General features: G+C 35.3%; 2 protein-coding genes across 4 annotated transcripts in view; one reads left to right on the top strand and one right to left on the bottom strand.

Annotated features, from left to right (window-relative positions):
• LOC120768577 (polypeptide N-acetylgalactosaminyltransferase 5) overlaps positions 1-14,748 on the top strand; it is a 67,421-nt gene that overhangs the window by 12,978 nt on the left and 39,695 nt on the right. The gene's annotated exons all lie outside the window — the stretch shown is intronic.
• On the bottom strand, positions 6,662-7,538 carry LOC120767651. The gene is made up of 2 exons (XM_040093821.1): positions 7,322-7,538; positions 6,662-6,870 (listed from the first exon to the last, which is right to left on the bottom strand). The coding sequence occupies exons 1-2, from the start codon at positions 7,536-7,538 to the stop codon at positions 6,662-6,664; spliced, it is 426 nt and encodes a 141-aa protein (XP_039949755.1).

The raw sequence follows: 14,748 nt of genomic DNA, 5'->3' as shown, positions 1-14,748 counted from the left end.
TTCTGAAATAAATTTCCACGATTTTTGAGTGCTTTTTATTGTAAAGTATACTAAATAGTTGACAATTACATCTATACTTATATACCCCTAAAATACACCCTATATACCTTTATATATTGTTACATATGAAAGTGTGCTTGGGGAAATTTTTTCTTCAGCATTGCAACAACCACTATACCCAATATCCCTAAAGCTCTCCGTTGCTGTCGCTGCCGCACTACGCATCGGCCTCAAGGGAACAAGAAATGGAACACTAATGTTTTTTTCGTGCCACCACTTTTCCAATTTTTTTCTTCTACGCTTTCTTTCGTTCAACTTTAATGCAATTTGGTCGACTTTCTGAGCAGAGGGATATCCCATGCCTGTAAAAGCAAATGTGCGTGGAAAAATGTGCTGGAAATGAACAAAATAAGGAGTGAATGGCGTATGCAGAATAGCTTTGCGTTTCGGCAAGTTTTTTTTTTGTTCGTGCTTTTACTTTTTCCCGTTTTTTTCTGCAACGTGCGAACTCGCATTAAAAACGAAATTTAAGGATAAAGTTGCACTATTTTTGTGGAAACTTCGATGGCTTTTCGAGGTGTCTCATTCAAAGTTCAAGTCGTTTTTATTATTTTAAAGCCAGGGAATAATTCGAGGAAAAAAAATAGTTAAAATTAATGTAATCAAAAGTAAAATGAGTTCTTCAAAAATTAGTTCCTAAATCTAAGTTCACACGCAGTCATTTTATTGCGGCAATTGGAAGATCCTTGTGATATTATTGGCCTGTTTTATTTAAAAAATTTTTAATTTCCTCAATTGGACTAATAATGTCATAAAATTCCTCTGTTAGCTTTAAATGGTAGCCATGAAAAAGAGTTTGTCGTACATGAGTGACGAAAGCAACGGTTCTTTTTTTTAATATGTACATAACCCCATATTTATATGTACATAGTATGTATATATCTCGTTTGAAAACAATTTCATAACACAAAATTCACCAAAACAGATTATTTATGCAGCTGCTTTGTCAAATATTAGTTAAAGTTTAACAAATATTATGCAGCATTTTCAACTAAAACACAAGCTTAATGTTAAATAAATAAACTGAATTAAAAATATTGTGCAAAAGGTGTCTGCTTCTGATGTTTCTACTTTTTATTCTTCCTTACTGACGTAGACACCGTTTACGCGGTTATAAGGGAATTAACAACAGCGCGCCAGTCGTTTCTTCCTTTCGCAATTTGGCGCCAATTCGAGATACCAAGTGCAGCCAGGTCTTTCTTCACCTGATCTTTCCAACGAAGTATAGGTCTTCCTTTTCCTCTGCTCCCGACGGCGGGTACTACGACGAATACTTTCACAGCTGGAGTGTTTTCATTCATACCGACGACATGACCTTGCGAGCGTAACCGCTGACTCTTAATACGCTGAACTACGTCAATGTTGTCGGATATCTCGTACAGATCATCGTTCCATCGACTGCGGTATTCGCCGTTGTCAATGCGCAGATGACCATACCTCTTCCGCAGAACCTTTCTCTCGAAAACTCGTAACGTTGACTTGTCAGTTGTCATCGTCCATGCCTCTGCGACATATAGCAGGACAGGGATGATGAGTGACTTGTAGAGTTTGCTCTTTGCTCGTCGAGAGAGGACTTTACTTCTCAATTGCCTACTCAGTCCGAAGTAGCACCTGTTGGCAAGAGTTATTCTGCGTTGGATTTCGAGACTGACGACCAAGACCAAATTATTTCCGACTTCAAAGTTATGACGGTCAACAGTGATGTGGGAGCCAAATCGAGAGTGCGACGACTGTTTGTTTGATGACAGGAGATATTTCGTCTTGCCCACATTCACTACCAGACCCATTTGCTTTGCCTCTATGTCCAACCTGAAGAAAACAGAACTAACAGCGGCGATGTCATGGCTATCGATGTCATTGGCGTACGCCAGCCATGATACACTCTTGTGGAATGTTGTACCTTCTCTATTCAGCTCTGCAGCTCAAATTAGTTTCTACAAGAGTAGATTGAAAAAATCGCACGAAAGGGAGTCGCCTTGTCTAATACCTCGTTTCGGCATGCTGATGCTCGATTTTCCAATACTTGTGTCTATTTCTCAAGACCCGATCTGTTATTTTACTTCAAAGTAATTCTGAAACCGAATTTAGCTCTCACACAATGCACTCTTAAAATATTGAGAGCCAAAGTAGAAGAGTAAACCGAATCTCCAATCATCCACTAAAATATTGAATTTGAACTTAAAGAGATAAAAACGTCTCATATATAAACATATGTATACTTTTTGGTGAAATTTGTGCCTCCACCTCAGCCATCTTCACGCTACAGTAATTAATTCCGCTGAAGTAAATCATACTCCAATGCAAAGACTCTCACTGACACCCGCTTTGATTTTTGCCGCTGAGCATCGATCTTACTCTTTAATTGAATGAAAATTGTTTGTGCATTTGTATTTACATACATACATATATGAATGTATGTATGTAGTATGTCTCAGCACAATTACATGATATCAGCGACTTTATTTCCAACCTTCAACAGTGTCTTTCTGATTTTCTCAATTAAAAACATCAAATCTGATGATGAAAAAATGAAATGCGCGACAGTCAACTTTCTTCAAATATCAATGAAATCTTATTGATGAAGTAGCTGACAATGCAAAAGTAATATTTTTTGTTAGCCTCTGCTTTCGACATTCGCATCGAATCTGAGTTGAAGGAAAGCTTGCCATAATACTTCATAATTCGTACATACATTATCATATATGTATGTATGTATGTGCATATTTATAAAGTTAATGTAAGGCGATGCTTTCATTATTATTGCCTATGTAAACTTCATGAAAAGTCAAAATAATTAAAAACGAATCATGCAAGCACGTATCGCTTGTTTACATGCAAAGTGGCATAACTAAAAAATCACAAAAAAATTTTATTTATGCGAGTTAACTTCTATTGCCTGTTTTAGCATGTATTTAAATGTTATAACGGCATTTTGATACACTTGTTGCTTTATCATCACATTTACTTTTTATTCTGAATTTTTTTGTCCGAACTTGCCATCTTCAAGCGCTCTTTTTATTACATTTACTTCTCTTGAGTTACGACATTCTTTTGTTCAGTTAATGTTATATGTTTGTAAATATATTTAACTTCTTTAAACTATACGAAATATGCTAATCTTGCAATATTTGGCTATTGCCGAAAGCAGTTTACTTTCCGCTGTCACGTCGGTCATGATGAAATCAAAATTTTTTCCATACCCATATCGTCATACACATTTGTCTTTTTAATAAAATGTAATTCTGCAGACTTGCAGACATTTCACAAGTAAAAACATTTGTGCAATAAACGCCATTGACGAAACTTTTCTTCTAAATAAAATACATATGTACACACATATATTCATATATAAAAGTATGCTTGTAACTATGTTTGTTTGTGCAGAATTGGCTTGGCACCATAAAGCAAGTTAAATATTTCCCTTGTCATATAATAGATTTTTCGTAATTTTCATATGTATGTACATATGTAGTATATGATGCGCAATATGACAACGTATTGCTTACTCCAGCAGAAGCGATGAGCTGTAAGCCGTAAAGTAGAATCATTGCTTTCGTTGAATTCACTGTCAACAGCAACTCTTCGCATATCATAAATGACCACAGAACGTACTTACATATGCATGTTGACTCTAGATACCATAGTATATGTAAATTCTCATACATATGTACATACATAAGTGTATCTACATAGTGTGTAAATAATTGGTCATGTTGGTGGTTATGGACTGCAATGCGAAAACAACTAGCGACTGTTGCTTATGTATTAGGATGGATAGTTTTAAAAAATGCATAAACAGCAAATATTCAAAAAGGTATTTGTTTAGTTTTTGGAATTTTTTAAAAATTAAAAAACATTGTTTAGGTCTTAAAAATGCTTTTTTTCAAATTGTAGAAGTTTGAGATATTTCAGTTTTCTGATAGTTTTAAAAATTATATAAACAACCGAGGGATACGAAAATTTTTAAACTCTTGACACTTTCTTATTCATAGGAAAATAATTTGTTTTTCAAAATTTTGAAGGTGGAGATGTTTCAGTTTTCTGATAGTTTTAAAAATTGTATAAAGAACCAAGCTTTCGAAAATTTTTGAGCTCTTGACACTTTTTCATTTATAGAAAATATTCAAAAATTTAATTATCTTCGTTTTAGAAGTTATTTGAAAATTTAAATACGTTGTTAGTTCTTAAAAATGATTTGTTTTTCAAATTCTGGTGGTTAGAGATGCTTCAGTTTTCTGATCGTTTAAATTATAACAACTTAGGATTCGAAAATTTTTGAGTTCTTGACACTTTCTCTTTCATAAAAAATGCTTTGTTTTTCAATTTGTGGAAGTTGGAGTTGTTTCTTGATGAGGTGGAGAAGGACAATGTGTTATTCGAGCCAAATCTTAGAGAGAGAGTTTCGGCAAATATCTAGATTAATGGGCTACATAGGTTCCCTCGGGTAAAAACAGCATTCAAAAAAAAAATTCATATAAAAAATTAAATATTTTATTAGAATTTTTTTTGTCCCGCGTTGTCTGGATAACTCCTTCCAGAATCATCTAATGTGAAAAAATATGTATTTTAGTTAAAACCTTAACTTACAACCTGAACGAAGGAAAAGAACTGAAAATTGGATTTTAACAAAAAAAAAATTTCAGTGAAAATTTCGCAACTTTTTTTCAAATAGTTGCAATCGAAAAAAAATGCTTCATCCAAGTCTTTAAGAATTTTATCTCAAAGAACAGTGTAAAATTTCAGGATGATCGCTTAAGTAGTTCTCCAGAAATCTTGCCAACCGACTTCAAAAACACAGTTTCGAGAAAAACGCATTGAAAGACGGCGTGCTTAGCCTAGCTAACCACGAGCGCACAAGTTCACAAGGCTGTATCTCCGAAACTATTACTCGGATAAACTTGAAAATTTAGGTCAATATTCTAGAGGTGAAGTAATAATAAAATAAAAAGATTTTTTGAAACCCGTAAACCCATGTAGGTAGCCCCTTAACAAAGGACTAGTCAAAATTTTGATTTCTAACAAGAGAAGTTCGTGTGAAAATTTCGAAATTATTGCCCCAGCCGAAGGAATTTTCCAAACCGACTCTGAAAAAAAGGTTTTGAGGAAAGTTTTTTTACAGTTTTTACAGTAAACTAAAAAATTCTAACAAACCACTTTTTGACTCAGTCACCGATTTTTTCCTTACTAGATCTCCGCATTTTTAATTTTGCTTTGTACGATACACACATGATTTCGGGGTCCGAATTCATTATTTATAAAACTAAAACTACAAATTTTCTAGGTTATGTTCATTACATATAAATCTAGAATAGCAGAGTTTCTAGGTTATGCTGTTGTCGACTTCTAATTATTAACTTTTGATTGCAACCTTTGACTAAAGGGAAAGAATGATTCCACATTAATTTACATATTTGCAAATATATTTCCACACATGTATGTTTATACGTATGTATGTATGTATGTTGCTTAAGCCCTTCGTCAGCCATTCAAGAAAGGCTTTACTTTGTGCAATGAAACTTACGCTTTCTGTAAGCACACGCACGCACATACCGAACTCACACAAAACAAAACGATTAGTGTGAAAATAATAAGAGAATAACATGTTTAATACCATTACGAATGAAGGATGACAGTAACGTCGTCTATACAGACAATAATGCAGCAGCTCAAATCCCTTGTAGTAATGAAAACCACAACAACAACAACAACAACGATGACAAACAATTTTTAAGACCATCAAGATTTGGCTTGTTGTTGTGTATTTAAGTGTATTTATTCGTTTACAGGCAAAAAAATTACAATAATAATGCACAAAAGAAAGGAAAAACGACAATCCACAACAAAAATGAATGATAAGCCGAAGAAGCGCCAACGACACGAACACCAGCGCACATCTATATGTACCTACGTATGTATGTAAATATATGCACATAACTGCTATTGCACTTGTAGTTGTGTAGCCGGGTGAATATTTGGCCGGGACCACGAACTGCGGCGAAATGAGCACAAATTGTATTGTAGTCAAGCGTAGACTTACAAGAGTTGGTACGATGTGAGGTTGCGTGTAGTGGGAGCGCAAACGAAGTAGCTGTAAGTGCGATTTACACAATGGGAAAAGTCAAACCTTAAAATGCAAACAACACCGTCAATGCACACACACATACATACATACACCTTCATACCAAAGTATTCGTTTATTTGTGTCGTTGAAGTTACGAATACATGAAATGTTGCTGCATCGCCATGCTACAACAAGGCACAAGCAGCAGATGATGCGAATAATCACGACGCTGTGCTGTGATGATACGTTAGCGTTCAAGATGACGCTTCATCCTCGACTTGTTGTTTGCCTCCAGCGATAGTGTATACAGTGTATTAGTTTTCAAATGAGTTGTTGCTGTTGATTTATGGCTTTATGTTTAGTTTGTGCAGTTTGCCAGTGGTTTCTACAGGTTGCCTCTGCGATTTATTTGCATCTCATAAAATTTTTTATTCTAACTGGAATTTGTTACGTTTTTAGAAGGCATTTTTGGTATTGTGGAAAAGTCCCCAGCCTACTATGTATTGTAAAACACATACTTTTTGAAAAAAATATTTTTTTTTATTCAACATAGTTCCCTTCATCGGTGATACTATGATTATAGCGGTCCTTAAACTCATCGATACCATTTGCCATTGATGTGTCCTTTGTTTCAAAATAGGCCTCAGTTTCAGTGACAATCTCCTTATTCGATGAAAATTTCTTTTCAGCGAGTTTTTTTTTGAGATCTGATGACAGGAAATAGTCGCCTGGACCAGATCTGTAGAATACTGTGGATGTGAAAGCAATTTGAATCCCAATTCATAGATTTTTGTCTTGGTAAAACAGCATTTTCCTTTTCTTAAAATGTTGCCGTTTTTAGGCGATTTCCTCCTTCAAACGGTTCAATAATGCTATGTAATAATTGCTGTTAATAGTTCTTCCTCTTTCAATAAAAATTATTCCATGCCTTTTCCAAAATACAGACGCCTTAACCTTACAAGTCGACTGCTGCGTTTTTCAACGCTTTGGAGCGGGTTAATCGTGTGCAGTCCATTCGTATGACTGTCAATTCGGAGTAAAATGGTGGAGCCAACTCTCCTCCATTGTCACATATCATGCAAAAACTCGGGTTTATTACTCTTGAACATTTCCAAACACTGCTTTCAAGCATCAACTCTTCGTTTTTGGTCAAAAGAGAGCTCCCGCGGCACCCACTTCGCACAGAGTTTTTTCTCATACCCAAATATTCGTGAATGATATTATGTACATGTTCACTTGATATCTCTAAAGTGCCTGCTATCTCGAACGACTTCACAATTTTGTGGACTGTTTTGATGTTTTCTTCGGTAACGACCTCTTTTGGGCGTCCACTATGCTCAACGTTTTCTGTGTTTATTTCACCACGTCCAAACTTAGCATACCAATCCTTGATGATTGATAATTCTAGTAGAGCCATCTAAAGGTCGGGCCGGGAAATTTTCAACTAACCTGTTATTTAGATAGATTAAGATGGAGTTCTTGTATGAAATCAAGTCCTTGTATGAAAGTTCGGTGCAACCGAAGTTAATGTTCTTTCTAGTTTACCAAAAAATTTCAAAAAATTCTGTAATGAAATTATACTTGGTTGGTGGTCAGAACAGCAGCAAAAACGCTCCGAGCGTATTTCTGTCGTGCCATAAACCACTGTACAATGGCAATTGTCATGGAAAATAAGATGGAACCATGTACTATGTAACGGAAGATGCTACATTAACAGCACTCCTCTTCAAATGCCAAAGTTCAGCACTGTGGAAAAGTTGTTTTGAAATGCGGAATTCGAAAAGGAGCAGCTTGGCCAACTACTTATGTAAGTACAGATGTACCTACTACATACATATGTACATATGTATGTTTGTGTGATATGTATGTCGCAGTTGTACGTCACCACGACGACGTTTTGTGCAATTTTCGGCAAATAAAATTAATGAAGCGCCAACTTTGCACTAAAATAAAATATGCACTCGACATTAAAAAGTCAAAGTTGAGACACGAAGAGGCGAAAGCATAACTTGCAGAAGAAGCAGAAGAAGTAGAGTGTAAGTGTGGTAGAGGACGCGCCGCAGGGGCATAATGAAATTGAAACCGCAAAATGCCAACATTAACATTTCGCCACTTAAATTGCCATACTTGGAAAACTTTTCGTAAGCATTTTGAAGTATGTAAGCAAAAGTCCAAAAAATAACAAGAAAAAATGTTAACTCGGCTGCAACGAAGCTATAATACCATTCACAGCTACGTTTCTTATACCGTAAAAGGGTATAAAAGTAGCTTTAACTTGATTTTTATCAGTCAGATTGGTATGGTTGCCATATGTTATAGGTGTCTAATCTGAATGATTTCTTTATAGAATGTAGCGGTGCTTTGGATAGAATTTTATGCCAAATTTCATCCGATCCGAACAATATCTTTGTATATTGCACTATTGCGTAAGACAAAAACTCATATTAAATTTCGTGAAGATATCTTGCCAAATATAAAACTTTTCCATACAAGAACTTCATTTTGATTGATCGGTGGTTCGATCTGAGCAATTTCGTCGGAGAATGTGACTATGTTTTGGATAATAAATTGTACTACCATATTTCGTAAAGATATCTTTCAAATCAAAGGATTTTAGGTAGAAGACTTGATGCAATTTCAATGGCATCTGATTGGCATTGCTATAATTGTTCGATCTCGGTGGTTCCGATAAATGAGCAGCTTCTTGGGGAGAAAGAGACATGTGCAAAATTTCATAACGATATTTCTAAAACTAAGGGACTAGTTCGTATATACCTACGCAAGTACAGACGGAGTTGGCTAAATCGACTTAGCTTGTCACGCTGATCATTTATATATGTGTATATATGCTTTATAAGGTCTCCTATTTTTCCTTCTGTGTTTTACTTCATCTGTTTTATTGGCGTAGACACCGCTTAAGCAGTAATAACCGAGTTTACAACAGCGTGCAAGTCGTTTCTTCTTTTCGCAATTTGGTGCCAAACCGAGATAGTCAGGTCCTTCTCCACCTGATCTCTCCAATGGAGTGAAGGTCTTCCTCTTCCTCTGCTTACCTCGGCTGGTACTGCGTCGAATACTTTTAGAGCTGGAGTGTTTTTATACATTCGGACGATATATCCTAGCCAGCGTAACCGCTGTCTCTTAATTTGCTGAACTATGACTGTCAACAGTGACGTGGGGGTCTAGATTGAAGAAGTCACACGAAAGGGAGTCGGCTTGTCTGAAACCTTGTTTGGTAACGAACCACTCGGAGAGGTCGGAGAATATACCTTATTCAGGGTATAAAAAGAACATAAACTTTTTTAAATATATATAATCATTACATATGTACATTAAAAAGTAAGCATTTGCAAAAAAGTTAAAATTGTTCCAAGCGCTGACAGTAAGCCATATGCAGCTGACATTTAAACGTGATTAAAAAGTTAAATACCTACACATACATGCATACATATGTGTATGAATGAGTGTATGCAAGCCATATAAGAGTGAGATGCACCGGCTGAGCGCAGATGAGCTGAGCTGAGGAGCAGCAAACGGAAGTTGGCCAGCCGGTGTGACTACAAATGTGCGCTCGTTTGTTTTATTTTTTCACTGTTTCATCTTTAATTCATTTAATTTCGTAAATTATTATTGTTTGTTTTTTCATCTTACTTTCAAAGCAAATACGCTTGCGCTGCTCAGCGCACAGAGCCGGTTGGCAGCGCCGGTCATTCAACCGCCATCGCAGTGACGCGGCTGCCCACGACTTGTGGACTTGTGCGTCTGAAAGCGTTTATTTCATTTGTTTAAATGACTAAATATACGACATTTATATATATGTACGTGTGTATATTGGTGCATTTGTAGTGTATGTAAGTGTCAATGCTTCGATAAATGCGCCGCCTGCCAAGCGGCAAAACGGCGAAACGTGATGCGCGCCGTCACCGTGGCAGACAGTCTGTGGGCTGAGTGTGTACCTTCCGCAGCCGCTCGCATCACAATTGTGCGGTCGTTTAATTGTGGCCTATTGTTGTTACTATTTTTGTTGTTTGCACAATTTTATCACTTGACTTTTGCCGCTGCTGCCAACTAGCCACACTTTAAGCTGGCAAATGTCCAATTTGTGTGTGTGCGCCACCTGCGTGTGTGTGTGCAGTTCTATTGCCACCGCGCTAGAATGTGTATAGATATACATACATATGTATGTATGTATATATAGCTTTGCACGCGTTTAGGTGTAGTTAGTATTTTAATCGAAACGTGTCAACCTCGTTGCTGACTATTCTAATTAAGATTTCAAGTGCGCCGCGTAGCTAAAAAATTTGTTGACTTTGCCGCAATTACTTTTTATCTTATTTATCATAGTTTTTCATTGCATTAGTTTTTGGTGCTTTGGTGTCACCAGTATTACCGTTTCTGTCATTTGCTGACTACCTTAAATTCCGTGCCCGTTTTAATGCGTAAAAGTGCTGACGGAACTGAAACTGTGCGCAAGTAAATATTTTTTCATTTTATTTTACGAGTGTCTACCCGCTCACGCCGTACTGTTCGTTACTGAAAAGCTTGTATTCGTATCTATTACGCACAAATACTTTTTCTAGCCATTAAAATTCAAAGCATGTCTTTATATTTATTTGCCGCACTGTTTACAGTGTTAGCATTTCATTTGAAACAATTATTCTAACTATATATTTTAAACTAAAGCGAGTAAAATTTGTGTGCCTGTGAAGATGTACATAGATACATACATACATATGTGTAATGAATATGAGTAAAAAGTTTCAGAAAAATTTAGAGAAATGAAGCCGAACCGTATAAATGGCTGTCGACTGCCCTGAATATGCGATGAGTGTGTGGCGAAATGCCGCAAAATGAAATGTGTGCAATAATTTGACAATGCTTACATACACTGATGGTCAAAAAATAAAGACAATGTGTTTATGAATTTCTTTTATGCAAGTTTCTGCCATCAAAGTTTTTTTATTACCAAATTTGTAAAACGCAGATGGAAATGTCGAAGACTTTATAAAGTAAATACATACGTAGGATGCCTTTAATATTGGTTAGTCGAAAAAGTCTTTTCGTATTTTGTCAATAGATGTTGCATTCCTATATCTCTAGTCCTACCAATCACATTGTGTCACACCATACAGTGTTGGAAAGGTGAGATTTTAAGCTTCATTTAACCAAAAAAAAATTTGGGGAAGTTGGAAAAAAGGCACAGCTTTTCAAAAATGAGTGAAAATAATGAAAAAATTCGATATATTTTGAAATTTTTGTTTAAAAAAACGCAAGCCACCAATGAAATTTGTGAAGTTTATGGAGTTCGTGTAGCACAACAATGCTTCGCTTGCTTCCGTTCTGGAAATTTCGATTTACACTGATGGAGGAATATCTCTAGCGGAAAAATGGCAAAAAGTGGTCGTTCAAAATGGTACATATTTGTTATTAATTAATTATTATAACTATAAAAAAATAAGTTGAAGTTTGTTTAGAAAGATGAAATTTTTTGATTTTTCGACTACCCAATATTTCGGTATTAGAGAACAAAAACAAATCATAAATATCGAAAATTGCTTTATTGTTTTTTTTTTTTTTAAATATTCTCTATTAAGATCTCTACACTTTTGCATGCGTCTCAAAAACATGCGTTCTGAACGCATCAATCGCCTCTTCAGGTGGCGAAAAACGTTGATTTCTTAGTTTATGTTTTTCGTACGACAATAAAAAGAAGCTATTCGTTGCCAAATTAATAATTTAAGGTAACGTAAGGTGCTCAAAAATGCAGTTGTTTCAGTCGATATGTGAGGCCGCATGGTCATGAGCCGTCTTCGGTGGTTGGTTTTCTTAATTTCTTGTAAAATAACTGGCAACAATTGTTTATGTACCATTCAGAATTTACGGTTCTACGTTGTTCTAGTGGTTTGGTTGCGACATGTTCAATTTTTCCTAAAAACGGGCAACCATTTGCTTGATAGTACTGGGTATTCAAACAGCATTTGTTAAATTCGGCTCACTTTGAAATATCCATGCGGTCGACTGCTGTTTACTTTTGGGCTCATTCGTATAAATCCGAGATTCATCACCTGTAACGTTGTCATGGACATGTTTCGAAACACCGTTATCGTATTTTTTAACTCTCGAACAATCTACACAACCCTTTTTGAGCGATCAACAAATTGTGCGGGATCCCACATGAACATTTTTTTTTACAATCAAATGTTCATGCAATATTAAATGTATGCTAGGACCACTGATGCTTTTACTTGTCTCAATCCCACGATAGCTCACATGACGATGTTGCAATATCATTTTGCGTACTGCATCATTAGTTTCCGGAACAACTGATTTTCAGCGACCTTCATTAAATTCGTCTTGGAGTGATCTACGATCTCGATTAGATTCAATCCATATCATCCATAAACACTGATCCTTGTTGAAACGCCATTGTCAAAAAGTGAATTAATTTCATCTATGCACTTTTGTTATCTAATCGACGTTGAAAGTTGTAAAAACTTAATCGCGCGAAAATGTTAGTGATTTAATTCCATTTCTTGTCCGAGATGAATGTATTGTAATAAAACTTATAATCCAGGTTCAGTCGAAAGACTGACAACTCCGCAGCATTATTTGAGCTTTTTTTCAGCCACGTTCGTTATTTTCTACCGCAAGTGTGTAAACCCTTGGGTATGACTACCTATGTTTGCGAATGCTACCTTCACTTTAGAAGTTTATTTATGTCAACACGCGCACGTGCTCACTTCAAGCTCTACAGAATCAAAGCTGTGGACATACAGGTATATATTTACTTTTTTTGAAAAATTGTTGTCCCCTCGTTAATTACGGTAGTACAAAAAACAAATACAAGCGTATATCAAAATAATACATACATATGTATGTATATGGCACATAACACCCATTAGAAAAAATTCAGTTCTTCACATGTAGTGATTTTGACCAATTCACGGTTTCTTTTCAGCAAATGCAACATATGATATAAAAATCGATTCATTCTGAAACAGTTCTTTGAAAATTTTGGCAACCTGCTCCATTATAAAATAATAGTTTTCACGCCTAACACTAGATTTTCTTATATGGCGTCAGTAGTTTTCAAAGCAATACTATTCTGCAGTGACTCGTGGAACTAAATTTTTAGTCGACAATTTTCTTAAGAGGTTACATGGGTTTCGGGTTTCAAAAAATCGATTTTTTTTTTTATTGTCTTATTAAATTCTACAACACCCCTAGAATATTGCCTTCGATTTTCAAGTTGTTCCGAGTAATAGTTTCGGAGATACAGTCTTGAGAACTTGTGCGCTCGAAGCTAGCCAGGCTAAGTGCGCTGTCTTTAAACGTTTTTTCCCAAAACTGTGTTTTTGAAATCGGTCGGCAAGATTTCTCGAGAACTACTTAACCAGTCTTCATTAAACTTTACACAGGTTTTTGAGATACAATTCCTAAAAACTTCAACGGAATTGTGCTTCAAAATTTTCCTCATTAAAAAAATATTTGGTGTACTCAACAAATTTTCACCCAATAAATTTTCAATTCATATTTTTCCTATGGGTTAATCATTCGTCACTCATACGTACATTTACCGACCGTGAAGCGAAAAAGCAACAAGTTGTGAGGGTAACCACAGCGTTGCTCAAGCATTATTCTTTCTTTGGGCTCACAACGTTGTTTGCCGCAAGTCTTTTATACTATTGGGCCTTTGTATACATACATACTTACATACAAATGTACATATGTAGGTATTTTTTATCAAATGAAAGAATTATTTGATACATTAACAGCTATATATTTACAGGTTAATATAATACATATGTATTACATAGTGTGTCAAGTGAAAGTGTCAAAATATTTAGTACACTTTTATTTTTGCAATCCAAATTTGTGCTTCGATAACCAAATTATTAAAAAAAGAAGATGCAATTGACATATCTTAACTTTCGAATGTTTAAATAAATGTTTTCAACTCTTGAGTCAGTAAGTTTGCCGACATCGACCTACATATTACCACAAAAACTTCATATTTTTTATTTTCTATTAAGACATATGTATGCATAAATTAAACAAAAAAACTGGCAATCATATTGTATTTCAGTGATATTAGCAACTTAAGTAAAATTAAATTTCAAAACAACAGTTGTTCACACTGACCCCATATCTCAATGTATGCACAAGTGCCGTAATCATTCTCGCCACATCACCCACCGCAATTCCGAACGAGTTTAAATAAATATTTTTTACGTTAGTTGTCGCTAATATTATAAGCTGTGATACATTTTTTTTCTAAATTAACTCGGCTATAATCGCGTAAGCGGTGTCTACGCCAATAAAAAAAGAAGAATATAAATGTTTCTAAACCACAATTATTTGCTAATTATTTAATCAGCTGTATTTAAATGCCGTAGCAACTGCTCACACCACTGAAAGGGTTTGAGACGTTTTAAGTACAGTTGTGGGGAAAATTTTCATATTTTTGTAATGAAATAATAAAAAAGATAGATAAAGACATCTCATAAAAGTTTCTGAACCTGCAAAGCTCTTTATGTTAAAAGATTTTTTAAATAAATATTTAAATAGCCTCTGTTTTTTATTACGAATTGTTAGCGGATATTCTTGATTTTTTTTATTTTCTTAGT

This window comes from Bactrocera tryoni, chromosome 2 (genome assembly GCF_016617805.1).
Source record: "Bactrocera tryoni isolate S06 chromosome 2, CSIRO_BtryS06_freeze2, whole genome shotgun sequence".
NCBI classification, from domain to species: Eukaryota; Metazoa; Arthropoda; class Insecta; order Diptera; family Tephritidae; genus Bactrocera; species Bactrocera tryoni.
This window is presented reverse-complemented; position numbering and strand designations above follow the sequence as displayed.